This window comes from Polypterus senegalus, chromosome 4 (genome assembly GCF_016835505.1).
Source record: "Polypterus senegalus isolate Bchr_013 chromosome 4, ASM1683550v1, whole genome shotgun sequence".
Lineage (NCBI taxonomy): Eukaryota > Metazoa > Chordata > Cladistia > Polypteriformes > Polypteridae > Polypterus > Polypterus senegalus.
The window spans coordinates 226,730,011-226,756,684 of record NC_053157.1 but is presented as its reverse complement, the minus strand read 5'-3'; the positions used below and the strand labels follow the sequence as shown (position 1 = coordinate 226,756,684).

At 39.6% G+C, this 26,674-nt stretch overlaps 1 protein-coding gene across 2 annotated transcripts in view; it reads right to left on the bottom strand.

Annotated features, from left to right (window-relative positions):
• LOC120528087 (CD209 antigen-like protein C) overlaps positions 1-15,115 on the bottom strand; it is a 37,832-nt gene extending 22,717 nt beyond the window's left edge. For both annotated transcript variants that reach the window (XM_039752104.1, XM_039752105.1), the window contains exon 1: positions 15,005-15,115. In XM_039752104.1, the coding sequence (XP_039608038.1) occupies positions 15,005-15,098 (94 nt within the window). In that variant the 5' untranslated portion in view covers positions 15,099-15,115. The remainder of the gene's footprint in view (positions 1-15,004) is intronic.
• Between the last annotated feature and the right edge of the window lie 11,559 nt (positions 15,116-26,674).

Here is a 26,674-nt window from a genome sequence, read left to right as displayed (position 1 = left end):
AGCACCCTCTGAGGAAGCCGCAGATCCCCAGGGTGCCCCAGCGCACACTTTGGGAACCACTGTCATAAGCTGTTTTTAATGTCTGTTTGTGCACAAGTCATGCAAAAATGCACTGGGGATGATGGGAGGACATTGCACAAACTTTTTTTCCAACCAAAGCAGGACCTCATTTAAGACTAAGTATTTTTGTCTCATCTGGAGTTGTGTTTGGCCATGTTGAATTTCCAAAAGTAACCTTTTCCTGTTTATTTATCCTTATTCGACCCCAGGTAATAAAGTGGTCCCATTGTTGAATCATATTAAAATTTGAAAGTGAAAATTATCATCAGCGATTTGACATTTTATTCAACCAAGCAAGCATTTATGACTGCCTTATCTGTCTTTGTCCTTGTTTTTGTCATCCCTGTTCAGCTGCTGAACATATACAACGATCATTAGCCTCATCAGTTAGTCACATGGGGGATAGCTTAGGGGCTCTGGTGATGATAATTTCCCACTGCTTCACAGGTTGGCACTGTTTACTATCACCTTTCGCTTTCTCCCCTTGCAGACTGGAAGACTGATGGCTTTAACATCCATGACGTCACTTCTACTGTCCATTCACGTGGACCAGACCCTCCCTTCTGGAAGACCTTAAAAAAGATTCACTATCTTGTGCAGACAAGATTTAGACTTGTGTCTGAGACATTTATTTTTCAAGACCATTTGTTAAATGCATTTATAGAGAGTTTGCCTGTGGGTGGCCAAAAACTATACAAGTTTCTATTTTCTGTCTTACAATGTTTTGTCTACACAGCCAACCAATCCATGACTCCTGACCGTTGGATGAAAAAGTCATGATTGAAGTCATTCAATCCATATGGAAGTAATTAGACTGTTGTTCTCCTGACTGCTATCACCACTGTAATGACAACAGGAGGTATGAGAGGTGTGTCACACACGTGTGCATAGGAGGCAGCTGAAGGGCTTAGAGATGAGTGATAATACATCTGCCCCCGGGGTGCACTGACGCTCTTCCCTTTCCCGGGAAATCCCCCCAGGAGCCACCGTCTCGACTCAAGACACATCACTTCCGGTCCCGGCCCCGAGGACGACATCACTTCTGGTCCCGGCCCCGAGGATGACATCACTTCCCCCAAACTTCCTATAAAGCCTCACACCTTTTCCCTGGAAGGCAGTTCTGTTTTGGACTATGTCTTGTAAACTTGACTCAACTATGAATCATTTACGTTTGCAGCCGGGTGGCTGCCCAAACTCTTGCCATGTCTCTTGTCTCTTCTTCTCACAGGTGGAAGATCAGAATCAGCCTCTTTACACTGATTGGTAGTGAGTAACCTTAAAAGGAACCATTGGCATCTTTAGTGTTACTTTGCTGCAGCGCTCAGATCTTCAGCAGTTAAAGAAAACAATAATAAAAATAGAAAAGCTTTCATCCAGAGCAAACAAAGATATTTAAGTGAGCTTTGAAAACTCAAAAATATTGAATGAAAAAATACATTGCACTTTTGTAATTAAACTTTTATATTGGTTGTAGACATCTGATGCCTGAGCTCAGTTTCAGCTCCAGGAAACATCTACTGCAGGAACATTTTCTGTTCTTTGTTTTTGATACCGATAAGTCAGCCCTATCCCATTGAGCAGTGCTATGTCTTGCCTTGTGTTTTGTTCTCTAAAAAATGTGCTGTCTTAAAGAACCACAGCTTTTGTGCTCAGGTTTTGTTTTTGCTGTGTTTTATAGCTTCAGCTGCACTTTCAGCAAAGTGTGAGGGTTTTGTAATCCTGTCTGTGATTCATCTACAGACAGGCTTTGTCCTGTCTATGGAGACACTGAACTCAAGATTTGCAACAGCTGCACTACTCCCTGTTTGCCACTTTCCATCCAAGAACAGAAGCTGCTTAGCTGAAAGCAAAAATAAAGAAATGTATTCTGGTTTTAACCAACCGTAACCTAACCCTACTGCATATACTCCTCTGATATATCTTTTATTTTTTTTACCACCTTTACTGTAATCTTCTCCAAGAGTTTAGTGATTAACCTTCACCATTGAAATCCAGTATCAGAGGGCAAATAGGTAAATAATAAATCTTTTTGTTCAAATAGTCAGATTGTAAAAGCATTATAAAAAAAAGTTAAACAAAAGAACACATTTTCTTCTTCAGTTTGAACAAATTTCTTTCACCCACCCAATTTTTGCAATGTAAAGTAACAGACAAACCTGTGCCCATCAAAGAATCATGAAGCATAGCTTTTCTTCACAAGATAATTGTTTCCTATTCTAGACCACTATTTTTGCGTTTTTCCTTTGCTGTTAAATACTATCCAGCACCACATATTAATTTACAAATTGAATAATGTGAGCATATATTATGCTACAGATTCAAGGCCTTCTTAAAATCATTCTCAAACAGGATACACAACAATTTTAAAAGGGAATTCAACCAAACAAATATGCTTTCCAAGATGATATTCTCCTTTATCCATTGATCACACTCTGTGCCAGTGATCTGAGAGACCAGATTGATCATTATTGAGCGCTATGGTAATAAAAAATATAATTTGTGGAGGATGAAAGCCATTACTGAGTTTTTTATGTTCTTTAATAACCTGTTTATTTATAGCAATCTGATTTCTAACAAAGCTGTGTAAACTTTTATTCTGGTTTGAGAAACTGGATTATCGGTCTCGGAGAAACCAGGTTAACACACACAGATTTCTCCACGAGTAACCCAGTTATGTGGCCATGTAAATCCATAACCACGTTATAATTAAGAGTGTTTGTAGTCTGCGCATGTCCATTACACATGTGTTCTGCAGATATAGGTAGAACCGTCCTCAAGATAAATTTCCAGAGGCAAATGCTCAGGCGATTTCATCATTCCTTCTACTAGCTGAAATAGTCTGTCTTAAAATTCCAAAAATTGCTGAATTTATGTTGATGATCTACACATACAGTTCTAGGCTTAGCAGCACACTCTTGGGGCAAGAAAGGTAATGTATTAACAGTAATGTGCGTTATGTAGTCCAAATACTTTTTAAAGAAATGAGTATTATCCCAGCAGCACTGACAAGACAAGAAGCACGAATATAGGTATGTCAGTCCTTGGCAGGGCTCAATCACAAATAGCCAAGCAGAAAAGATTGTGTTGCATGCAATCCAGTAATAAAAATCTATAAAGTGTCAGTTTAGTTTTAATCCAGTGTCGTGTGCACATAGGAGACAGCTGAAAGACTCTAGTGACTATAATTCTCCCGCTGCATCCTAATGCCTTTTCTCATCCTCCCTCTGCAGACTGGATGATTGGTGGCTATAACATCTATGACGTCACTTCCTGTGTCTGTCCATCTGCACCTACCTCAAAACCGGAAGCCCCACCATCTTTGTTAAATTCTGGAAAGACGTTTCTGCAACATATTGTGTGCTTTCGTTTTTTTGTGTACACCTTCAATTATATGGGGTCACCAGTCCTTCTCTTAAGCCAGCTGTTTTCTATTGATAGATTTGAAATATTGTGTTTGGGTAATGCAGTGGCCAGTGTTCACACCTCAAATCATTGGAGCTTAAGCCGAAAATGTGAAAAGTGGATGGATGTTATTTACTTCGCAACACCTGAATGACCAAATGTATTTATAACATTCAAGAACATTTTTACAGGTGTTGTGCTTTTTGGATTCACGGAGGCTGAGAATTATGTTCAAAGCACAGTTTAATGACGTTGCAGCGTTTTGCTGTAGGAGAATTCGAGAAGCATACTTGCACACGTAAACAGAGTTTTTTAAAAAAACAGGTTTTTACCGTAACTGGGTTATTTACCTTATCCCAGTTTTGTGTGTGCAGGCAAACACACTCACTGTCACAATAAGAGAAGCAGCATGTGGTGGAAAATCCATTAGAGGTCCCACCAACTATGTGAAAAATAAAGCTTCAATAAAATTTCAGAAATGTATTGAACCTACAAGAGCTTGTTTCTGTTATGATTGAATAGAGTTTTGATGCAATTGTCAGCTCTTTTCATCACTTTTAAAATTGCCAGTTTGTCTTTTGTTGTTCTTTTTGCTAAATATTGTTTTCTTTATTTGCATGTTTTTGGTTAAATCTTAACTGAATCAGTGGCATGTCTGAAACAAGCAGGCAGTGTGGTGTAGTGGTTAAGGGTTTGGATGTCAAATCCCGTTACTGACACTGTGTGACTATGAGCAAGTCACTTCACCCATCTGTGCTTTAATTGGGGAAAAAAGCAAAAGAAACTTAACCGATTTTATCCCTTAGATGTTGTAAGTTGCCTTGAATAAAGTTGTAGGTTGTGTAATAATAAGTTCATTCATAGTTTTAATTTTTGTATGCAAACTGGTCATAACAACAGATGTGAGAGAAAACCAAAGGTACACAGAGAAAGTACACACTCTCAGAAGGTGAACATAGACAATAACTAAACCAGGGGCCATGGAGATGTAATGCCACAATATGAACATACTGGCCCTCAGCAATGATTAAACATTCATATTTATTTAAAAGGGTAGCCCAACTGAATATTATGGCTGTCAGTACATTAGACCTGCTATATGTAATTGGGATTGTGAAAATGAGAAATTCTGAGATTTTCAACTTTGTATCGATGTGGAAACACACCATGATCCTTCCCAGGTTGCACATTTTGCACTGTGGTAACTGCTGGTGCTCAGCCACAGACTCAGAAGCACCTTTCCTAAAGCATAAGCCAAAAGAGAACTTCATTAATTGTTCATACATGGACAGGCTATTAGCAGAGCGCTCAGAGGGTTTCCTTGTGACGTCAGCGCTCTCATTTATCCCCCAATGTACTTTGCAGCACTGCCTCAGTAAAACTGCTACCACAATTACTTGTGCAACCCTGAACTGAAAATAACAATTTTACATGATGAATGAAATACCACAAAACCTTTGTTGTCTACTCATTGTTATCCTATACAGGTAGTTGTCAACTTATGACCACGTTTGGTTTCTGATGGACCGGTCATAAGTTGATCTGGACATATTCAAACCTGAACATATGTATAGTACTGTAAAATAAGTCCCTTAAGTCATATTGTTTGTTTTATATCCTCTTTTATCATTATTCTTAGCACAATGTGCAGATTTGCTTTCATTTGTAATTTTTTTTATTTTATTATTTTGTTTCATTACAGTTGTTGCTCACATGGATGCCAAACTTTAAACAGCTTCACGAATCCTTTCTTTGTCTCTGTTATGTTACATCATCAGTGTGAACCTCGAGCGATGTTCATTGTGTTAACTGTGAGAGGAGATTGTACTGTCAGAGTCTGAGCATTTATATGTTTTCTGTTTTAACATTTCAGCCTGTGAAATAAATGAGTCATACAGAACTGGCATGGCGAAAACTATTGTTTGCCTGTGAGATGTGGTACTGGTCATAAGCCAAACGGTTGTAAGATGCATAGGTCTACGACTACCTGTAAATGAAAAAACTGATGATTTAACATTAACACAATAAACGAAGTAGGGAAATATAACAGGAACACAACAGGAAAACATGCCACATACTGAATGCTATCAGGATTTGGTGAAGCTCCAAATAGCTAAACTTAGTGTTTTAGACACCCGTTGCACAACTTAATTAAGGTTACATAAAATAAAGTGAAAAAGAATGTGAGATATGAGTGAGTAGAGTGCAGTTATAGGGCTGTAAAATGAGAAAATACCACCTCCAAGCATGAGATGGTGCTGTCAGTAACAATGTCTCCTCTTTTACCTCCAGGGCCAAACGTTCCCAAGGCTGCTCAAGTCTTTTTCTCGACCTCAAACCTAAAGTCTTACCCTCTTCATCCTGGCTGGGATATAAAGAAAATTGGTTCCAAAAGTTGGCATTCATATGTGAAGCCTCAATCTGAGTGATCGCCAGAAATGATTACTTAGTAATTTGCAACATCGTGAATAGTCTTTTCTTTTTTTTTGTGTTTATTTGCAACTACTCTTTATCTGGTTTTAGGATATACCCCTATGGTACCAGAATCCTTTTTATATGTATTTCTATTTAATTAAAAGAAGTAAAATGCCTGCATCTGCATGAAGTCAAATCATATTGCTCAAAACAGTAATACCTACTGTAACAAAGGCTCTATATAGGTGCCTGACCCGACACAGACTCACACCGAAGGCACATATAAAAACCAACAACTTTTATTTTTCTTTACCTTTGGGGAACGTCTTCCCCGTGACCCCCCACAGGCACAACACAGTCCCAAGTACACCAAAACACAAGCACAAACACTATTCTTTGGCACCCCTACTCCTCCTCCAAGCTCCGTCCTCCTCCTCCTCCTGACTCTTGCCATTGAGTGGTGGCTGCTGGCCCTTTTTATAGTCCACCTGGAAGTGCTCCAAGTGGTTGACTGACGAGTTCCAGTTGCACTTCCAGGTGTGGCGAATACACTGCCCATACAGGCTCAGGAGTCCCAGCTGCAGCACCCCCTGGTGGCGCCTGTAGAACCCAACAGGGCTGCACCCAACTCCAATTCCCATGGAGCCCTGCAGGAAACCGAAGCACTGCTCCAAACCAGGGGGGTGGCCATCTACCATCCAGGGGGAGGTATTGCACAGTCCATGGCTGCTCTTCCTGAACATTTAGCGAAGGGGCATCCCGGGAAAGCATGGACCCTGGCTGTCCGCCACACTACTCATATTGTACTTATGAGTTTCAAATGATTAACTTGTTCATCCCTAACAAAATTACCAGCATCTTTCTAGTCTGTTCTTTCTTTGATTCAGGTTAGGTCCTTTGAATGAACTTCTGACTGCATGAATGTCAAAGAAAGTTGTCATGAATTACCAACCAACCACCTTGCCACAAAATACCCACAGGCATACCTTCACACTCACTCCAGAACAATTGTGTGTGAGCTGCATACCAACCACATAGGACTGAGTGTTTAAAATGGTAAGAAAACCACAAAAGGGCGGTGACATGAAGGCACCCATTAGGCCTTAAATGACTTCTTTGAGGAGGATGCAGTTTTCTGAAAAACCATCTGTAGAATCTTGTGGCGGAGAGCACAGCAGCCCTCTATGATCCTTGAAGTCTTGTCATAATCCCACCTTGGACTGTAATATATTTTGTTCCTTAGCATAAATTACACACCTGCAGCCTAGAGGTGTAATAAGCAACTATTTACTCTGTGCTTCATTCCTCTGGCATTTGACTAAGATCGGCTAAGGCAGTAAAAGGGGGTTTCAAGGTTGTTAGGAAAATATTTATGCCAAGAGTAGAAAAGTCCTTAAAGGGTCATATTCTGTCAGTGATGTCAGCCATAATAAAGTGAAACTTATTTTGGGGTTCTGAGAGACTCTAAGGTGTCCTTTTCAGACACAAATCCAGGTCTGGCCCTACGCTGGAAATGTAATTGATACCAGCGAACAGAAATTTGTATTTTGTGTTACATGGATGCTAATGTTCCAATAGAAAAATTATACCTCATATTATTAATATATAAAAATGCCAGAACTTTATTTGTTTCCATGGGAAAATTTGACTTTTTACAGAAGCTTGTTTAAAAGAAATTCGAAATGTACTAACAGGAATAAAAGCAGACAAAAAGATGAAATGATAAAACTGGAATGAAAATAGTGTCAACATTTAACACTGGAAACACAATGTTTCAAAATATTAAACAATAAACTGAAATCAAAAAAACAAAATGCTTCAAGAAAATCATATTTAAATCACATCATATTTGATACACCATTGTCTTGGACGGAGTGGATAAAATGAGAGAAAGGGTAAGAATGCCCTTGTGAGTTAAAAGCCATCCTGAACAGATGGGCTTTAAGTTGCCATTTCAAAGTAGGAATTGAGTTGGCTGATCTAATTGATTTAGAGAAGCCGTTCTAAAGTCTTTTCACTATGGAACTGAAGGATCAGTCATCCATAGAGCTAATTAACAGGTTAGTATGGGGCACAACAAGAGTGTGAGAATCATTGAACCTTAATGGGTAGGCTGTAGGTCACTGACATAGTCCGGTGCGGTGCAAAGGCACTTAAAACATTATAGGTTGGTCACAAGATTTTTCATTAAATCCTATAGAAACAGGGTGACAGTGACAGTGGTAGAGAACAGGTGTCATGTGCTCCCTGTTAAAGGTCTTAGTAAGAAATCTTGAAGTAGACTTATGAACCAGTTTGAGCTGGAATAATAGATTAGAAGGGGTGCCTGCCATTAAAGAGCGGTAGAGATATATGGGTTGAATAAGAAAGGGAGGAATGCCAATAAGCAGGACATCTGTTTTGTTGCAGTTTAATATTAAAGAATAATGTTTTATCCAGGTTGTAATTTTACTAAAGGAAGTTGTGACCTAAGAAATCTCTGATGAACATTCACTTTTAGCACTGAAATACTGAAGACTTGAATAAAGTCCACATATAAATGATGACCCAGTCCAAAGTGGCGAATAATAGGGCCAAGGGCAGGCATGTAGATACAGAAAGCAGAGCCTTAAAGAGCTCCTTGTGTGACTCTTAGACTCTTAGCTATCTGGCTTAAGGACTTAAATCACTGGTGGGCATTGTCAGGAAAAAGTGAGGAAAAAGGAGAGCAGTACAGTAGGTAAGGTGAGATTGGGGAACACAGGTGAACTCAACACAGCAAGGATCCAAGAAGGTCTCAGTCTACAGCTGGGGTTAATCCACAGGTTATAGTCTTACTGCTGTAAGTCTTCATGGAAGTAGATACCAGTAGTCAGCAATCCACTCAAAAGTCCCAAATTATAGCATGATATGCCCAAAACATAATCAGAGGAATCATCAGGGCAAATCATAAATTAATAATTCCACAGGTAAAGGCACCTCTCTGCTACAGATGGTAGTGATGAAGAATATTGCAGAAACAGAATAATATTCTTACAATTAGATATCAGCAGCAACAAGCAATTTAAAAGAAGATTCAAATTAGTTGTTCAAGAAGTTATGATTTTAACTCTTTCAAGGCGGGCATCGACTTATGTCGACACTTTGGGTTGAGGCAGATGTCAAGAATGTTAATTGAGTCCAGTTCCTAAAAAGAATTAAAATCCAAGATGAAAAGTAATAAGTTGTAAAAGTGGCAAGTTGGTGCTACCATCTCGAGCTGAGAGACGACGGGCTGCCTTCTTCCTCAACAGTGCAGAGAAACTGCCCAATGAGGGCAAATGACTCCACCTCTTCCAGTCCCTGGGCCATAAAAGTGAGACCGCCCAGAAGGAAGTGTCTCTTCTTATTTAAGCAACCTGAGAAGAAGAGCCCCACAGCCTATTTATAGTCAATCTAGTTGTTTTGACTGAGCTAACCCAAGTGTTATGAGGCAGCATTTTTGTTTCATTTTTGAACGCCATCACACATTGATTTTGTGGAATTCTGCAAGTAAATGGGGAAAGTCGGGTTGGCACCCCAAAAATTTGTCACAGTATATCAGCAAGTCATTCCCTCGGATGACCACAATAGAGGCACCTGTCATGCAAGCTGGTGACCCTCAGAAAAATGTCTTCTGATTGGGTGACTTTGGGGTCTGCCAGATATCTTCCCATCAGAGTTTCTTCCACTTTCCAATTGTCTTTGGATTGTGTAGGACACCAATGGACTCACTGACTCTTTGATCTTCTTTGCAATTTCTTTAAATGAAAGGCCTACACTTCTAAGGGTAATGATGCTCTGCCTCATTTCATTTCTTAATTGCTGTTTGCTTCAACTTGCAAGGCTTTATTTACTTTAATTGCTGCAGAACATCTGTAGATTGTAACCTATTAGTTGTTCTTTGAAGAAGGGCCATTTATAATATTCTGATATTTCCTTTATTTCAGTTTTTGCTCTCCTAAACTTAAAATTTAAAGTTTGGGTACAGTTTATTGCTTACCTTTTCATCATTTTAGGTCATTCATTGCATTTCAACTAATTAAATTTGAAGAAAAACTAGAAAAATTGAGATGTTGATGATTCAGTCTTTATCTTAGTGTTTTTACATGGGTTGTATTACATTATTTTGGTGATTGACTCCTTGTAATTCTTTACTGGCTACTGTTATATTTAAGCTACAGTTCCTTTGTTGGCTTATGTTTAAATTTCATGTTTTATGTCTTTTTTGTTTATTTTTTAAGAATTAATTACAGCAGCTTATATTGTTATTTATATGTATTATTTGTTTTATTATCTATATTGTATAACTGTATTTTATTACTTGAGATCAACAGTACAGAGCAACAGGGATTGTGGAAGAGAAGTGAAAAAGAGAGTGCAGGCAGGGTGGAATGGATGGAAGATGTCAGGAGTGATTTGTGACAGATGGATATCATCATGAGTGAAAGGAAGGTCTACAGGATGGCAGTGAGATCAGCTATGTTATATGGGCTGGAGACGGTGGCACTGACCAGAAAGCAGGAGACAGAGCTGGAGGTAGCAGAGTTAAAGATGCTAAGATTTGCATTGGGTGTGACGAGGATGGACAGGATTAGAAATGAGTACATTAGAGGGTCAGCTCAAGTTGGACGGTTGGGAGACAAAGTCAGAGAGGTGAGATTGTGTTGGTTTGGGCATGTGTAGAGGAGAGATGCTGGGTATATTGGGAGAAGGATGTTAAAGATAGAGCTGCCAAGGAACAGGAAAAGAGGAAGGCCTAAGAGAAGGTTTATGGATGTGGTAAGAGAGGGCATGCAGGTGGTGGGTGTAACAGAGAACGATGAAGAGGTCAGCAAGACATGGAAAAAGTTGATCCGCTGTGGCAACCCCTAATGGGAGCAGCCGATGGAAGAAGAAGAAGAAGTATAACTGTATTGTATCTATCTATTATTTGCTTTCTATGTGGGTAATCTTATTTTCTCACGTTTCTGGTGTTTTGTGAATGAACGCCTCCAGAGGTGGTGCCACTATTGCCTCACCACTAAGGAACCACCCACAGCCTATAAAGGCAGGTTAGGAAACCGACTTCCTTGCAGTTTGTTGGAATGTGCTTTGGTGGAATAGAGATTGTTTTGGTGTGTATTGCCGTTTTTTTGGGTTTTTTTGGATTTTCTTTGATTTCATGAATTTTTGCCTGTATTTGGATTCATTTGCTGTAATTATTATACTGAAGCTCGGACGCTGTGGTTTTCTTTTTTGTTAGTTTTGAATATTTTATTAATTTTCTACCATTTTTGTGTTTATAATTTTTGTTTTTTCTGTCCACCCTGGCCATCCTTCTTAATAAAGATTTTTCATTTGCCAGTTATTGCACAAGCCAAGGGTTTATGGAAATTTCCTCTCTTGCAAGGCATTTTAATACGTTTGAGACCTTGCCACAACTTTTGAAGCCAAAGCCCCATTTGGCCTATTGCTGGCCAAAGTCTGCTAGTGAAGTAGGAACTCAGGCTGCATTTTAGTGTATCTTATAGGGAGTGGCATTTTAGGATTCTGGCCTGCTTTGTGGCTCAGTTGCGCATACATTACACCATTGCCATGTTGTTTGCAGCTGAATCACAACAACTCTAATTATAGTTAAGTTTTTCAGTTTAGAAAAACAAATTTTATCACTTTTGTTTTCAATTTAAATTTTTAGTTCTCAAAGAAATATTTTGTATGATTTCTAAAAGAAATGCACAATTCCTGCTTTACTATTTATAACATCAGAGCAGTGCACTCTAACACATCGTACTAATAGTCCACCTGGAGTAGTCAGTTTGGGAAAAAGAATGCGTGGTGGCAGTCCAATGCCATTTTAATTTTGTTTAACTGGCTTAACAGTCCAAAAAGAGGGCAGCCATGTGCAGGATTTGAACACAGGACACCAGAGGTCAGGAAGTGGCAGGGCTGCCCAATATGAAATAAAGATGTTTGACATACCGTACATGCAACTGATAAGGCTTTAAATTCTGACAAGCCATGTATCCTAAAGTGACTGGCAGACAATAAGTTATCTTGCCCTAAAAATAAGAAAGTGCCACTCCTCTCTGCATTTAGATTGTGCATCTAAGTGAGAGATGTGGGAAAGCAGAAGAGCAGAAAGAGGATGTTATCATTTTAATTTTATACAAGGGAGACGCCTTTACACAAGGTTACTGTCACTTGGTGCTGCAGACTACATACGCATGTTATATTTAGTTAACTAAATTGCTACACTGAAATCACAGGCCAGTTGTTGGGTTTAAATGTACTGCCTTTTGGTTAGGTGGCTTGTAATCTCTTATAATATCTTTAGATAGAAAAAAGAAACAGAATTTAAAATCTTGAGTGATGAAAATCCTGTAAAGGATTTTCAATAGAAGGTTAGCATGTCACTGCAGCCTGTAGATCCGGTGTGTTATCTTGTTACTTCATCCTTTGCTTTTATAAAGTGCCTTAAAAAAGTATGGAGACTCTTTAAAGGTTTTTAAATCTTAATGGATGACACAAGACTATCAAATATCTTTTATAATTAAAAAAGAATTTCTATTTAAACTGTCATACGTCACAATTTAAAATGAGTTACCATATTTGCCTTCATAACAGCCTTTGTTTGTGCACCACTGAAGTAAAAACTGTAGTTTGTTTAGGAATCATTTGTTAAATAATGAACAAATAAAAATACTCAAGAGTCCAAGAGAAATTGATCAATAAGGGAAATGAGGCAAAATGAGACCAATGTCTTTGGAAAAAATAGCAGCATTCAACAATCATCTTGTACGTTTCCAATTGAAGCAAATGGAGATCAAGAGGTGACATGATCAAAATGTTACTGGTAAATGAAGGGGGGATCAAGACTGTTTAAAATGAGTTCCTCAACAACAGTTACAAACTTGTTAAGTAAAGATTTCACCCAAATGTTAGAAAGTTTTTCTTCACGCAGAGAACTAGAAACACATGGAATAACCTACCAAGTGTCTTTGTATACAGCAGGACCTTAGAGAACTTTGGTTAATATGATGGTCAGGCATCTTGGGCTGAATAGCCTGTTCTCATCACAATTTGTCTAACGTTCTAATGTCTTAGTAGCCAATAGTTGTGTAAAGAAGTGTTGGAGAGGTGTCTGAAGAATGATGATCCACAGAATGATGGTCCAAAAAGTTGACGACTATTTGAGTAGAACTGTCCCAGGTGAACTTTTCCAGAAAGCATGAAAACGAATCAGCTAAATTAACAGAGATGGTTGCTTAGTACCAGGATGTTGTTCAGAAAAAACACTGTTCATTCCCTGAAAAATTCAGTCACTGTGATGAACTATGGTGGCAGGAGCGTCAAAGTGAGAGAAGTAAAGCAATGTTGGAAAGAGTAAAGGAAAATACCACAAAAGCGTCAAATATCTGAAGCTTTAAGGTTTTTTTTCAACATTTTAATGAGGGCAGTCAAGAGTGAAAAGATGAGTATCCCTGACTAACCCACTCAAAAAAGTCCTATAAATATGAATATGCTTGAGAAAATCTGAAGCGAGGGATATCAAAAACAAAATGAATGTGTAAAGTGATGTACATGGAGTCGAAAAAACTTAAAGCAGTCATTGTTACAAAAGACAGAGTTAAGAAAATGTCATATATTGTACTGTTCAGTGGCTGATAAGTGTCATAGTGATGTGTGTGATCACCCTGGCATCATGGCCAAGTATTGTTACTACCCTGCACCCTATAACTGCTAGGTTCCAGCTGCCCCATGTCTCTGCCTGGATAAAGAAGTTAGGAAAATGGATAGAAGGATTCAGCATGTTCCAGAACGTTATTAGAAGCTTTTGGAAACAACCAGTAAAGAGAAACTCTATCTGGCATTCAAGCGGCTTAAGGATACTAGAGACGGGGCTCTGAGAAGGCGAATGGACGAAGTGAAACTTTTCCAGCTTAGATGGATGTGTAAATGAAACCTTCTTTTTAAATTGGTTTGCTGAAGAGGAAGGTGTGGTCTTTTTGCTGGATGTACCTGGTGGGAGCACAGCCGTGAGAGAGCAGCAAAGCCAATAAACAAAACACTGGGTGAAAGCTGGAGAGTTAGTACAGTGAGGGCACTAGTGGCATTGAATCTTGAGTACGGCAGAGTGACGTTAAGTTGTGCTTTGGATCAGCTAGTGCAGACAGGCTGGAGTGTCCTGGGCTGAGAAGGCAGCATCTCTCAGGGACCCAACATCGGGCAGACTTGTACATACAGTAGTTCAGTTAATAAAGTGTCAATGAACTTTCATTCACCTTGCCATATTTGTATTCCTTTAAACATTCGCATGAGTGACAACAGCTAGATGTATTACTGAGTACCTCTGTTTGCTACAGTATATACTTTGTCTTCTTTTTGACTGTTCTGGCATTTTTTAATTCTTTTCTTCCTGAACATGTCATTTTGAGTTATAGATACATATACTGTAGGAACAGAATATTTAAATATTCTGTTATATTCTATTATAATAACCAGCAACATTAGGGCTGTAAATAGTCTGAATATTTTTGTGTATATTGTATTACCATATAAATACTAGAGCAATCCAAATTCTTTTACCAGTTAAGTCGAATTTGCATCTTTTGCTGTTTGCTGAAGCAATTTAGATTTGGAAAAAAGGATGAATATGACACAAAAGTACAGAATATCATGTTATACTTCATAAATATTGTGCTATAGAAATCGAAAGTAAGTAAACATAAAAGGTTTGATTTAAAATGCTTTACACACAGTAACCTTGGAAAAGTTTTATTTTACTCTTTTGAGATACTCTAGATTGTATTGTGTGCAATATTCTGCTTCATTTTAATTACTATATGTTCTATTTTTACAGAGTACAGAGAGCTAGATTTCCAAGCAGAAGAAATTTATGTTAAACTGAATTTAATAGAATTTCTCAAAACCTTTCTACAGTCTGTGAAAAAGTATTATCTTAATGTTGATCCCACTATAAATAATATGAGACTTAGAATGCAACTGACAAAAAAACACAAACCAAAATTTCGTATTGCCTTCACCAAAGGGAAGGTGTGAGTTGATTTGTGCCAAGCTGACGGTATTAAAACCGCTCTTACTAAAGAAAACTCTTCTCTTAGAATTGTATAAAAGGATGTTAACCTACCCTTGTGCTGTTCTTCAGAATTTTTCTGACAGGAATAGTTATAATTCTCATAGACATTTTCACAATCGTGGTCCCAGTTGTTCATCTCCATCATCACTGCGGTCTAAAGAATAACTGAGCAAAAGAGGGGAAAGAGGAAGTTAATGTGCTTCCTTTGTGAAAAACATTGTACTGTTTTATGGTTTTTTGTCAGCTCAGCTGTTTATATATATTTAGAAATAATGATATCAATTGTGCTTAAAGAAGCTGAATTTGAATTAAACATAACACATTCAAACTGCATAGATTTGCAATTTAACAAAATGAAACACAGCGTCCTGCCCGATCCTCACAAGCAAGGACTGCAGTTAAGGATCTGGTGCAATTCCTTTCTTTCTTTATTTAACTTTGCCCTTTATCTTTCCTTACAAATCTTACATAAAAACTACATAACAAAGCAGAAGCCTATGCTGTGGGGTATTACATATGACAAGGGTAAATGAACATTTACAATTAACAACAAGGTAAAATTAAGGGGCCAAACCAATTAAACCCTGTAACTCACAAAATGCTTGATGTATTCCTATAAATAATTGGCCATGATTGCAATATCTGTGAAGAGTTAACAGTAGAAGTAGGTATGGGAATGAAAACCTGCAGTCACTCAGAAGATTGAAATTCCACTGCTCTGCTGAGTCAATCTGACTTAAAAATTATAAGCAGTCTAAACTTACATAGAGGGCTGCACACAAGTCTTTGATTTCTTACCAGGGGACAAATCAAGTTCTATCAAATCTTATCTTTTAGCTGCCTTGGAATGGGTTAAGAATTAGGAAATGCATTTTGGCAGGTTAGAAACATTTTTGTGCTTCAGGTCTTTTTTTTTGGGTTCACAATATTTTTCAATTTTGAAAGCTTAATTTCAAGCTTTGTTTTTATATATATGTTTGAATTGTAGTCTTTGTTTGAGAAAGGATCAGATTTTTTTATTTTACATTTTAAGTGTGTCACATCACCATTTTAAAAGGTGGAGGTTGTTAGGGGATGTTGCCTGGTTGCTATGGACCTCATCCCTGTCTCACATCACAAAGTCTCGCTATTAAATTATAATGCAGCACAGAAGTCCTTTTATCAAAGACGCAGATTTAATTAGTGGATAAATGTGGTGAGAAAGTCTTGATTGTGTTACTTTTGTTTTGATTTGAAGCTTTTTTTGTCACAGTTTGGCTTTTGTCACAGTGTTTTGGGTCTGATAAACCCTATGTGGTTTGTAGTGATGGCACAGAAAAAATGTTAATCTCATATTTTCACGGAGAATGGAGGGAACAAAGTAACAAAGTTCATGCTTGAATGGAAGCACATGCTGGACCACAGCAAACAACATCAAAAAGACAATTAAAAAAAGAATAGAAAACATGTTACTGTCATGTCAAGTCTTCCAGTTGTGTGCTCACAATGGGTAAAACGCATGCATTTTTTGCAAAAATACTGTTAAATCAAGAAAGTAGTCCACCACCCTAAAGCCCTTTCACACATGGTCACCCTTTTGAATTAAAGACCTGCCTAAGCCCCTGATTAGTTTTTGGTGTTGAGTATTCCTTTAAATGAACCTCTGTGTTTGTGTGTGTGCATCAATATTCCTAGTGAACTACTTGAATCCTGTCCAGACAGAGTTTGTTCAAACATTGCGTTGAAATGCTAGAATCTGTTTCATGCAACTCTTATATTTGAGTAAATACATTTAGGAAAGAAAAAGATGAATCATTACAATGCAAAGATTTACATTAAAGGCTGAATCAAATGTTTCCATTGTCTTGTTTCTCAACCAGTCATAAACATTCCTGTTGAGAGGTTTTAGATGTGAGCTTCTCTGTCTCAGTTTCCAAACCCCTTGCCTGCACTGTCATGCGGAGGCTTCTTCTGCACCAAAATGACTTCAGTCTTTAAAAGCAATTCCATTTTTCTTCAATCTACATTTTGACAAAAGCATTACAAACATGGCTAACATCGTGGTCTACAAACTATATTTTAACTTTTTGTACTGCACTTAGTTTGCTACTGAAGTGTTTTCGTTTTTTGAAGAAGTGTTGCTTTCTTTTCTATGAATATCCTCAATGAGGTACTATCTTGTATCCCTACCCTTGAATCTCAGTTATTCCACATGGCTATTCTTTCTATACTCCTCCATGTGTTTGTTATTGTCCCTGCTGTTGTGTCTTTTATTTTTTGGCCATTCCATATAGATTTGTATAACATAATAGATGATAGTGGTAGTGCTGCTGCCTCGCAGTTAGGAGACCCGGGTTCGCTTCCCAGGTCCTCCCTGTGTGGAGTTTGCATGCTTTCCCCGTGTCTGTGTGGGTTTCCTCCGGGTACTCCGGTTTCCTCCCACAGTCCAAAGACATGCAGGTTAGGTGGATTGGAGATCCTAAATTGTCCCTAGTGTGTGTGCCCTGCGGTGGGCTGGTGCCATGCCCGGGGTTTGTTTCCTGCCTTGTGCCCTGTGTTGGCTGGGATTGGCTCCAGCAGACTCCCGTGACCCTGTAGTTAGGAAATGAGTGGGCTGGATAATGGATGGAAGTTTTCACCAATTTGGTAAATGTCTCTGCAATTCTTATGTATGTTTAAAGTTGAACCCTCACAATTTTCCTGTTTTCAACTTTCATTTCAGTGCTTGGGAAAGATTTCTTTTTGTTTTTAATCGTATTCCCCAAAGAAACATGCATCTCCAGGTTAGCTGCTTTAAATATCACAGCAGTTGCTCTTCAGGAGTTATTGGAAGAACATTACCTGGGATGGTCAATGTGACGTAACAAAATGTGCTGGAAATCCATGCTGTGGAGCTGTTGTGGAATAAAATTTTAATGGACCCCCCACTGGAATGCCCTGATTTAAGCAATAAAACACAGGCAGAAGAAAGCGTCAATCATTATTCTTTATTAAATCTTGCAAGAGGCAAAAACTTGTCATATTAGTAATAACTAGCCAACCCGCGGTGTAGCATACGCCACATAATCAGACCGCTTTTTAAATGATTTTTAAGCACAGAGGAAAAAATAAACATTTGAAAAATCTGTAATTTAATAAACTACCAAGAAAAGTAACATTGCAACAATGCACGCTACGAACCAACATACAATTGTCCGTGACTGAAAACCGGAGGAGCGCCATCGCGCCTTCTTCTTCCAAAGCAAAGGACGGGGTTGAACGGCGCTCATTCAGCACGCACTGCCTGCTTATGTGCCCGCCCCCAACTCCTTACCCGAGTCGCTTTTGTCTGCGTACAGTCCACACGCACCTGTGAGTCACGTTGACTGTTCATTTCCAAACACCGCCTCAGTCGGTTTCCACATTGACTTTTCATTGTTCTTTGCGGTTCCGGTTGCTTTTTTATATATAATCCACCAAGTCAACTGACAATGGGGGGGTTTACAAAGGGCAGGGACGTAATCAGTGCGAGCGTATGACCCGCACGTACTGGGAATTTCTCGTTCTTGGGGAACAATTGCAAGCCCCAGTCTCATTCACGAATGGGGTTCAACGGCTTAGCCACGCCTCTCGGCGCTGGGTTGACACACGTTGATCCATTCAGTGTAGCGCGCGTGCAGTACCGGACATACAAGTGCATCACAGACCTGTTGATGCTCAATCTCATGTGGCTGAAAGCCACTTCTCCCTGTAAGAATTTGGACGCTGACTGCTGTTGGGTTGTGCAACTATTTAGCAGGCGGAAGTCTCGTCCGTTTTCGGGAATTAACCAGCCAAATCGCTCCACCAACTAAGAACTGCCATGCACCACCCACAGAATCAAGAAAGAGCTATCAATCTGTCAATCCTTTCCGTGTCCAGGCCGGGTGAGGTTTCCTGTGTTGAGTCAAATGAAGCGAAAGGCTCCACACCTGGTGGTGCCCTTCCGTCAATTCCTTTAAGTTTCAGCTTTGTAACCGTACTCCCCTGAACCCAAAGACTTTGGTTACCCGGTTGGTTGCCCGGCAGGTCATGGGAATGACGCCGCCGTATCGCCAGTCGGCATCGTTTATGGTCGGAACTACGACGGCATGTGACCGTCTTCGAACCTCTGACTTTTGTTCTTGAGTAATGAAAACATTCTTGGCAAATGCTTTTGCTCTCGCATGAATTGTTGATGGGCATGGCTCTGTCGTTCGTGTGCCATGGTCGGCTGCTTAGTGAATTGTTGGTGGGCGGGGCTCTCTCTTGCGTGCGTCTTGCTTGCCATGAACTTAGTGAATTCTTAGAATTGCTGGGTGTGGCTCTGTGAGTTGTCGTCGTATCCCAAGGTCTTAGAGTTGGCGGGCGTGGCTCTATGTTGTCGGAGGATGTGACTCTGTGAGTTGTCGTCGTATCCCATGGTCTTAGCATTGGTGGGCGGGTCTCTGTCTTGCGTCTTGCCTGGCCATGGTCAGCTGCTTTAGTGAATTATATATATAGATACTGTACTCACACAGACGAACGGGACTAACTGGGTGGTCGGTGAGTTTTTGCGTCCGGGCACATGGGCAGGCAGTGTGAATGCCTAGAGAGCGAGGGTAGACGCGGGCCGGTGAAAAAGGAGTGTTGGTGTGCAGTGAAACGTCTTCCGTGTTCCTGTAGGAGCATCTAAGAAGACGCATGTTTGTCGCGGATGCGAATTGCTGTATGTAGCGTGTAAAACAGTTTGCTATGGTGCACACGGTCATGCGTCGTAACCGAAAACTCGGTTTTTAAAGACTGCTTACTTCATTGTGTTTTAACCTCAGTTGTAAAGGATTGTTTTAAGGATCCCATGGGATACCCCTCGCAAACCGTTTTACACGCTGCATATGGCGACTCACCTCCGCGAGAAACATTCCTCTATGAACAGTTAAGGTGACTCGGAGGTACATAAGGCCTCTACAACAGACGAATATAAATGACGCCGTTCTTTCTGTGTCATCGCGTCCGAGTTGGTGGGAGTGTACACACCCATTATCACTTTTATTAGCTGTTGCTGTTGCTTCCATTATACTAATGTCAGCCTGGCATGTTTTCACTCTTCTGTGGTTTTTAATCTTAAAAGGTATGAAACTCATCAAAGTGGTCTCGTGTTAATGTGCACTTTAATATTCAAAGTGAAGTTTTCCTAACCCAGTCCTCTGGTTCCTTTTTTGTTTTATCCTAACCCTTAGCACATTTGAACCATCTGTTCAGTATTACTGATTTCTTGGCTCTGCTGTAGAGGGGAGTTATAATAGAGCATAAAATTGGACTGTCTTGGGGGAGCCTGAGGGCTGGGATGAAAATCCATATACAAAGAGATACAGCACTTTGAGTACAGTACAGTGATAAGTTGCATACTGAATGTGGCGTTGAAAAGTAACCAAATAAAGAAGTAGGCCATGCATTTACTGTAAACATGTTAAACACTTTAATTGCTTTTTGTTAAAAAATTATAACATATAAAAGTACAACTTCAAAAGAAATAACATACTGTATATATCAAATATATCTTGATTTTATGCTGACTAGTTTCTCTCTGAATGTATTATTTCGAAACTGCAATACTTCAAAAATGTTACACTTGATTAAAGCTTATTTATATTCACTTGATCACAATGTGACCCAAACCAAGCGTCTTGTCACATATTGTTACACCACAAGTAGTAGGGTTGCCACGGTTAGTTGACATACTCGATGACGCTCTAAACTGACACATCTTTTGTAAAATAATATATATAAGCTTCCCTTTTTGTTTTTAGAAAATGGGTCTATGGCATACATTGATTTTACGACGACACACATGCGTTACATCCTTGTCATGAATTCCTCCTCCTCACCCCCCAACTAGCTAACGTTAGCTGAACATACCTTGACTGAACTGAATAACTCTATTTAGCAAGTGATTATGGTGAAATGCTGCAATTCGTCATGTAACTTACCTTTATCTTGCTGTTTTTTCTCATCTTCTATTTTCTTCTTCTTTCACTTCTCTGCTCTAAAAGGATATGTCCTTTTCTTATTCTGACTGATGTTATTCGCTGACTGAATTATTCGCGTTCATGCACACGATTCGTGAGATCAGCTCACACCAGCTTAACATAACATTGTTTTTGTGTGATTACTGTAGACATAATATATCACAAAATATTAATATGTTCCCTTAAGATTATAAAATTCTATCTGTCATTTTTCCCTATTTCTTCACTGCAGGGCCATAACACGTAGTTTCATTTATGAGATTTCAGATAAATCTCACACGTCAAATCTGAGCGAAATGGATCCATGCCTGAATACAGCATGTTAAGATTTATAAATCACACTTTATGTCCAACACTATGCAGAATTACATATATTTTAACTTTAAAATGCAGTGATTTGCCTGTATATTCTGGGCAAATTGCATAATGCAGAAATATGGGAATAGCGTTCATCTGTCCCTTCAAACTATTTCTTCATTTTAATAACATGATGGGTGCGGTGTAATCCTGGCAAAGTGGGACACCCAAGAAGTAGTCTACCTGTGGTGTAGTTAGATTGCTGTTTGAAGTTGTTTTTTGTCGACACTGACAATTTGTTGAAAATGACTCGGCAGAGTCTCCATGAAAGGTGACACGACGCATTGAAATATTTTTCCACCTCAAAGAAGAAAGGACGTCGTTCTAATTTGGACTTGGAAAGATACTGTGAAGTAAATGGTAAAATAAGTATTCATCTTCTTCAGGCTGGTGACAACGTATAGACAACAGAAAGGTCTGTCGTATCAGACAACCAGACCAGTTAAACTGTAGAAACAATCTAATACGTACATGCAGACACTGCAACACCACCAGTTTGTGTTTTGTAACAATTTATGAATAAACAGTTTGTGTTCCTTGAAATTTTCATGGTTTTCAAGTTAGAACTTTGTAATTCCAATAATAATAATAATTAAAAAAAAAAAAACTTTTCTTTTTTGACATTTCAAGCGCTTGTGGGGGCCCTAAGCAGTCGTTTAGTTCACTTATGCCTCGGGCTGGTTCTGCTTTGCATAATTCACCAGTCAAGACATCTAGTTGTATGCTCACAACATGCAAAATGCATGCATTTTATGCTGAAATATTGGTAAATAAATACCTCCAGAAAATGAAAGTAGTCTACAAAAAGAAAACCCCTTCACATGGATTGTGCTTTAATTGTAAAAGACCCACCACTTCCTGGGTAGTGGTGGGTCTTTTCAATTCAAGAGCACAATCCCATGTGAAGGGACTTACTGTTTGTTGGGGGTTATAATACTAGAACACATCTTCTGGCTCAACAAAATATGCAAATGTGATACCAAATGAGTCTAATGATTCTCTTTTTCATTGAAAATCTTTATTTAAATACTCAATTTCAGACAGACACATGCAAAAGTAATGTATGTAAATGCTTCCAAACAAGACTTAACACCTTTGTTTTCTTGTGTCAATGACGTGAATTTTGATGAAAATGAAACACAATTTGTTTTGCAATTTTTTCTTTTTTTAGTGAAGCAATTCAGAGTGTTTTGCTGCTGATTCAGTTTCCTGCCAACCATTTTGCTTGTAACTATTTATAACAACCCTCTGCATTTTCTTTTCTTAATTTAAACAAAAAATTCTGCCATATGCTCAACTTTAATCTAGATAAATCTTTCTTCTTCTAGTATGTGAAATTGTTTTCATACTAGGTGCAGCAAGCATGTGTCCAGCTGAGGGGCTGGACCAGTTGGCCCTCCAGTGTTCTCAGAGTGGTGGCTCTGAGGCGAGGGATCTACACTGGCAATCGGAAGGTTGCCGTTTCAAATCCCATAAATGCCAAAAGGGACTATGCTCTGTTGCGCCCTTGAGCAAGGCCCTTAACCTGCAATTGCTGAGTGCTTTAAGTAGTGAGAAAAGCGCTATATAAATGCAAAAGAATTATATACACTTGTCTATATGCACCCTGAACATTCCAGTTTAGCGATTGCTTATATTAAAATGAGGATCAACGGTCCTTGTTATATATTTTTTTTGTTTCTTTTTTATCACATATTTGCACTGTTTTAACCTTGTCCCAGTTGGGGCCATGCAACGCATTAAAGCAAAGAGCTACAAAAAGTGCTCACTTACAGGTAACCAAAGAAATCTGACAAAAAAAGAAAGGGAATAAATAGCAAGAATGCTGAAAGCCACCAAGAAGCCTACTTGCATGCCAGTGTGTTGCTGTGGTTTCAAAGAATCGTGGTGCAGAAAGATTAGGCATGTACTGTATGTAGAAAAGCCATCCAACCACCCATCTTTCACCCAAAAAGTTTCCCTTTGACTCTGCTTTTCAGTAAGTCCATTAGAGTGTGAACACCTCACAGACAAACACACACACAGTAGGTCTGATTTGGTGATTTACATAACCTGCATGTCTTTGGACTGTGGAAGAAAGCCGGAACACCAAGAGGAAACCTATGCAGACACAAGGAAAACCATGCAGGGAGCACCCACGATATAAACCCTGGCCTCCTTACAATGAAGCAGCAGCGCTAGTACTTTGGCATAGTGTCACCCTATATGTAGAAACTTTTTTTTTTTATTATTTGCTGGCCTCACACTAAAGAGCAAACACTTGTCCACATGTTACTGGACAGCCTCTGAGTCTTGCAGTGTGTGTATTCGCGTGTTCTATCCAAGTTATTGTGGCTTGTCATTTTTCATCTCAAAACCATTTGATTCTATACTTCAGGTGTTGCCATTTCGATTTAGGCAGTTCATAACCAATAGATTTTCTCGAGCATCAGATGTATATGAGGTTCTCACTTCATTTTTATAGTTTAAATATCTACAAAATTAAATCAAGACTAATTTATTTTGGCTTTTCTCACACTGAACATCAGAAAAAGACTCTTAAATCACAAAGTGAAAACAAATCACATAAATATTCACCCGATTTAATATGGCACACCTACAAACTCAGTGATTCAGCTAATTGGTTTTAGAATTATCATATTTAATTCAACATCATCTGCCTAGAGTTTCATTTAATTGCAGTCTAAATGCTCCTGATTGTATGTGAAAAAGTCATCTTGTTTTAAATCAGTATGGTGGACTACCCTACACAATGAAGACAAAAGAACACTCCAACTAACTCCATGAAAAGGTAATAAGAAGCACCAGTCAAAGGATGGAGACAAGAAGATACATTACAAGCTACAGTAGCCAACATTAGAGAGACTGTATAGACAATAATTCTTTCTCGAGTGGCAAAGAGAAAAAATGCATTGGACATCTCCGTTAGAGTTTGCCAGAAGGCACATGGGAGACTCTGACATCAGCTGGAAGAAGGTTCTATGGCTTGATGAGGCAAAAATTGACCTTTTCGGCATTCAGAGTAAACACCAGGTTTGGCATAAGCCAAGAATTGAAACACACTACCTCTACCAGCAACAACAGCATCAGGCTATGGGGATGCTTCTCTGCAGCAGACCAAGAAAGGTTTTTGATGGCAGATGGGAAAATGAATGCACCAAAATATAGAGAAATCCTGCAGAAAAACCTCATGAAATGTGCAAGACATCTGTGCCTTGGGAGAAGATTTGTTTTTCAAGAAAGACAACTACTCCAAGCAATAAGCCAAATTAACAGAGGAATAGCTTCACAGCAGCAATGTTAACGTCCAGGAATGGCCATGTCAGAGTTGAGATCTCAGTTCAATTGAGAACTTGTGGTTGGAGACCTGACAAAGTCTGAGCAGTTTTACGAAGAAGAATGGGGGGGAAATGTGCAAAACAAATAGAGACAGAGAGACCCATGCAGACAAGGTGCATCTACTAAATAAACTAACACTGAATGGATAGAAAGATGACAAATTTCAAAAGAGGTAGTAAGCAATGTTATTGCAGCAATTAAAATATTGTAACATGCAGGCAGTGATGGAAGGGGAGGTTTCTAATTGTAAGGGGCAGACACACATCAGAGGGGATGGTTTTTTTTTCTGGTTTTTAGAGCTGTGCTAGGAGAAGGATCCCCGGAATTGCAGAGGCAACGAGAGTACTCCATTTTTGTATAAGACCAAGTAACCCAAATAAAACCAAAGTGGCCCTGACGGCTGTGAGTGCTTCTATTCTTATTTACCCGGATCATCACATTGGTGTCAGAAGCGGGAGATGGATTTGGAATGAGTGACTTTAGGTGAGTTACTGTGCAGGGATTCGAGAAGGTCTGAGTCCGATGCCGGCACCCGGAGAAGAGTACAGATGGTGAGTAAGAAAAAGGTCAGTTTGGCAGCTGCAATAATATGGAGCAGGATAGTGGGCTGGTTTATTTAACAGAAGGAAACGAAGAGTTTGGGATGTCGGAATCAACACCAAGAAGTTACTTGTTGAATCCTTTAGTAAGCACACATGGGCCAGCATCGGTGTGTGATAGCCACGTGGGAGGAAAACGTGACATGGAAGGCAACCTTCTATAGTATCCGGGCTTGTTGCAGTGGGCGGAATTTCGGGGGAGCTTTGAATGCCTATCAGTTACACAGAAATGGTCTGAAGAATATGGGGCAAGACACCTGCTGGCTTGTGTGTCAGACGGGGAGGTGTTTACATTAGCAGATGTGCTGTGCAATGGTTGCCCTGGTTATTCGAAATTGTTAAATCGTTTAGGAGACTATGCAAATGAGAGAGAGAAAAGTGGCAACAAGCGGAGAGAGAACGTTCCAGCCTTTGGCTATGCTGCAGATTCCTGGGGTAATCAAACCAACACTTAAACTCAGCAGCCATACTTGGGCTGAGGTTGCAGCGGAGTCCACTGTAGTGAAAGGTCTGTGGTCTCAGTGAGGGAGTTTGTCTGTCAACAGGAGGGTTCTGAAGAGGCAGTGGTGAAATCCTGTAACTAGTGAAGGAAGGTGGCAAGTGGTGGTATCTTGTGCACTTCAAGAAGAGGTACTATGAAGTGTACATGGCACCACTGGTGCTGGGCATTTTGGGGTTACGAAGACACTAAAGAGGTTGCGACAAGCTTTTCGCTGGAGCCGGACTTGGAGGAATGTTGAGGATTATTGGTGGCAATATGATTCTTGTACTGCCAGGAAAGATGCAAAAGGGCAGTCAACAGCACCACTGCAACAATACCAGGTTGGGGCACCTTTGGAGAGGGTAGCTGTTGATATTCTTGGCCCTTTTCCACGTTCACTCAGGGGCAATCATTATGTCTTGATAGCATCTGATTATTTCACCAAGTGGCCTGAGGCTTACACACTACCAGATCAAGAAGCGGAGACTGTGGCAAGAGGCCCTCATTGATGGATTTTTCAGCAGATTTGGGATGTCAGATGAATTACACTCAGACCAGGGCCAGAATTTTGAGAGTCAGGTATTCCAGCAGATGTGCCAGTGGCTGGGCATCCAAAAGACCCATACAACCCATACACCCATAGAGCGATGGGCTTGCGAGGAGGTTCATACAGATGCTTACAAAACAGTTGGCTCTCGCCACTTCTCAAGACCAGCATGACTGGGATCAGCAACTGCCATTGGTACTTCTAGCCTTTTGGTCTGCGGTGCAGGAGTCTTCTGGATGCACACCTGCCCTACTAATGTTGGGAAGAGAATTAAGAACTCCCACAGAACTTGCATTTAGGCTACCCCCTGATACTATGGCTGAAGTGTCTGGTCCTGAATATGCTCGCAAACTACAGATTCGCCTAGAGGCTGTTCATGCATTTGCCAGGGATCACTTCCATGTAGCTGGGACT